The 3,560-nt window shown below is 51.3% G+C and overlaps 2 protein-coding genes across 2 annotated transcripts in view; both read left to right on the forward strand.

Annotated features, from left to right (window-relative positions):
• H257_12056 (hypothetical protein) overlaps window positions 1–820 on the forward strand; it is a gene marked incomplete at both ends in the record, with an annotated part of 1,877 nt that extends 1,057 nt beyond the window's left edge. The window contains 2 exons of the mRNA XM_009839165.1: window positions 27–223; window positions 349–820. Of these exons, the coding sequence (XP_009837467.1) occupies window positions 27–223; window positions 349–820 (669 nt within the window). The remainder of the gene's footprint in view (window positions 1–26; window positions 224–348) is intronic.
• A 916-nt stretch (window positions 821–1,736) lies between these two features.
• H257_12057 (hypothetical protein) lies at window positions 1,737–2,964 on the forward strand. The gene has a single exon (XM_009839166.1). The coding sequence runs from the start codon at window positions 2,273–2,275 to the stop codon at window positions 2,849–2,851; it is 579 nt and encodes a 192-aa protein (XP_009837468.1). The 5' UTR covers window positions 1,737–2,272; the 3' UTR covers window positions 2,852–2,964.
• Window positions 2,965–3,560: the final 596 nt, after the last annotated feature.

Consider the following 3,560-nt stretch of genomic DNA (forward strand, 5'->3'; position numbering starts at 1 on the left):
ACCCCACCTTGACGTTTGACCCCAAGGCATACATTGCCAACCTGAACAAGGTGTCTGCGTTCGACACTACTTTCAACCTAGCTCTTATCGACACTGCCGTGGACAAGCATCTTTGGAACAAACTTGCGCAATCCATGAATGCGGTCTACCAGCCTTCGAAGAACAGAATCGTGATTCCCGCCGCCTACTTGCAACCCCCGTTCTTCGATGCCAAGGCGGACCCGTCCGCGAACTATGGCGCCATTGGCTTTATCATCGGCCACGAAATCTCCCACGGCTTCGACACGCCATTGGCTTTATCATCGGCCACGAAATCTCCCACGGCTTCGACAACCATGACCATGGCAGAAGATACGACGGCAACGGCAAAAAGAAACCATGGTGGACGGAAACCGCGGCGAAAATATTCCGCGAAAAGGCCGAGTGCTTCGTCGACCAGTATAGGTCCATGGACGTCAAAAGCGAGCTCACGGGGGATTTGCTCGGCAAGTTGGACGGAAGAAGGACAAGGGGGGAAACCATCGCTGACAATGGGGGCCTCAACACTGTGTACCGAGCGTACCGGGACTTCGTGAACGCCGAGGTCGAAGCCACCAAGTACACCAAGGAAGCAGGCGAAAAGATGTTTTGGATCAGATACGCCCAATCGTGGTGCGAAAAGAACAGCGATGCGCGCCTCCAGTTTCTGCTCACCGACGTACACCCCCCTAATCGCCACCGCTTGATCGGGTCGGTTCAAAACTCGGTCGATTTTGCCAAGGCGTTCAACTGCCCTGTGGACTCGCCCATGAACCCGACCAAGAAGTGTGTTATGTGGTAACGTGTTAATACACAAACTCGATGTTCTTCGAAGTGATGTAAATCCAAGTGATGGTTTTGGTCACACCAAATTCGTCGTAACCACAACCTTTGCAGTTGAAATCACACCAAGTAATTGAGATTCGGTACGAATTTCCGGACCCCATTCAATCGAATCTCGCCGACTGAATCGGCCAGTGCTACTTTCGTCCACTTTTAACGGCCATCACTGTAGTGGCTCGATCATTCATATGACAAGCAATGTATATTATTGTAGACGCGTCGAAGTGCTTTGAAGTGCGTACTGCTTTCCATTCGCATATATACACGTACTTCACCATCATGCCCCAGACGTTTTCGATCCAATGGCAGCCCCATCTTGCATAAACCACAAGTTCGAACGGTTGATCTGGTGCAAAAAAGGCAGCTGATGATTGGACGACGTTCTGGCAACCCTGGAGAATGGCCACCGTACAGTATACCCCCACTTCACTACGAAAATGTCAGTGGAATCTGATCCAAACTGGTACAGCTCCAATCCCTTCGTTTTATGGTGCTTTTGAAGGACTTCAGATAGCTGCACTTAACGAGTCCAATCTGTTCGTGCACACAAGAATGAGGGAATCACAGGCAGAAACCCCGGAACCCCCCGACGTCCAGATCCACGACCCAAGCGCCCCCCGAGACATGTGGGTTTGTGAGAGGAATTGTCCATATATATATCAGGGTACATTCTTGCTCCCATCAAGGTGAACGACGACGATGTATGTCATGTGACGATGGTTGTGCATGTGGACTTGGGCGGGCGGGTGGTCGTGATCAACCTCTTGTCCGTAGACGCGCCAGTCAAGTTGCTCCACAAGTTTACACTGCACGACCATCATTCACCACTCCCCACCTACAACGACCATCATTCCTTCATTGTCTGTATACTATGGCGTTTGCCGACGAAAGCGCGTCGAGCAAGTTTTCATGGACACCAGTGAATGCCACCAACGAAGAAGACGAAGATGGGAGGAGGATTGGCGTGTTTCGAGGGGTTGTGCCAACGTCGGACTGGCATGCGATGAAAGCGACCGCCATCGTGCGCTGTCCCGCGTGGTTCCTCGCCGACAAACTCGCGTCCGCCGCGGACATGACGACGTTCGATGACATGACGGCGCAGTGTCACGAGCTGGGAAGCATATACGTCCTCTGACAAGCGCTACTCGGTGCGGCATGTGCTGTCCAAGCCCGTGTTTGCGACGTCGACGGCGCGGGGCTTTGTCGTGGTGACGATGTTGAAAGAAGATGAAGGAGGTGGGAAGCGTAGATTTGACATCGCATGCATCCGCGCCTGAATCCAAGCAGTATGTTCGAGGGATCAACCATCCTTCGGGGTATGTCGTGGACGAGATGCCAGACGATCTGTCGTGTCGGGTGACCATGGTCGCGCACTTGGATCTCGGCGGCATGCTCCCGGTACTGGTGATGCATGCGCTCGCTGTGGACGCACCGTTCAAGCTCCTCTAACGTTTCCGAACGCTGTATGAACTCGAGACGTTCCCATCACGCCCAGGGCAACTCGGGACGACGAAGATGGAGATGCATCAACATCTGGGACCGGAAGTGCTTCGAGCGACGCGCGTTCCCGACAAAACGACCTACGAACTCAAAGCATCGACATGCACCGTGTGCGCCATTAGGATCGGGTCGTACTGGAAAAGACACAACTGCCACGTCTGCCGCCATGTCGTCTGTGGACCGTGTTCGACCCATCGCATCCATGCCAACTACTGGACGACTCTGCGCGCGTGCGATACCTGCGTGGCTGATCTCCATCGCAAGCAGCAACACCCCGCGACTGCAACCCGTCCATCATCACCTCCCGTCATCGTTGACGGACCGTCAACGACCACAACTGCCGCCTCCCCCTCCTCGTCCATGTACTTTGACCTGCTGGCCTCGTGGAAGCATGACAGGAGGGTGTCGTCGGTGGTGGGCTGGATGGCGCTCGCGGTCGTGCTGCTTCCCGTTGCCGTCGGAGTCGCATCGAACTCCTCGGCCATGCTAGCCGTCCAGCTGTTCTTCAAAACTGTAATTTAGTGATGATAGTAGTACTAGCCGTACTAGTAGTAGTACTAGTACTAACTAAGGGATCATTTCTTTCTCACTGGGAATATTCATTGATTCGATCCATAATAAATGAATATTATTTATAAATGGAAACCATGCTAACGAGTACTAAGGCCCCTTTCGGAGTAAGCTAAATAATAAAACGAAAAGGAGTTCAGAGTAGCAATTCACAACTTTTTTCTCTCCTTTTCATCAAACAGAAAATGCTCAAGAGCTCCCTCATTCGTCAAGATTTTGGTCCATCACCGGACGAGTCAATAACAAATAAAGGTATTTGATTGGTTAAATCAAGCATACAGTGCTGGCAAAAAGTATAAGACCACCCACCAATTTGGACGTTACGCTACAACCACCTGAAAACAACGGTGCGCCATATCATACAATTGATTGAATACGAAATTGAGGCCTGTAAGTGCAGCAACAAAGGCAATTTAAACATTCAATCTCACATTGTGTACAGATTATAAAATCGTCGATGGCAATAAGTATAAGACCACGTCAATAAAGTGCATCAATGTTTGTCGATTACGATCCAAATTGCTCTCAATACTTTGTCTTACTCCCCTTGAGTTCCAAGACACTCACGCAGCGCTTCTGCATCGATTTCAACAGCTTGTCGATGAGGTCTTGGCCGATACCATCCCACG

Source organism: Aphanomyces astaci, assembly GCF_000520075.1.
Source record: "Aphanomyces astaci strain APO3 unplaced genomic scaffold supercont1.38, whole genome shotgun sequence".
Lineage (NCBI taxonomy): Eukaryota > Oomycota > Saprolegniomycetes > Saprolegniales > Verrucalvaceae > Aphanomyces > Aphanomyces astaci.

Coding starts and splice junctions, on each gene's coding strand:
- H257_12057 (XM_009839166.1), top strand. CDS start 2,273: ATGCGCTCGCTGTGGACGCACCGTTCAAGCTCCTCTAACGTTTCCGAA.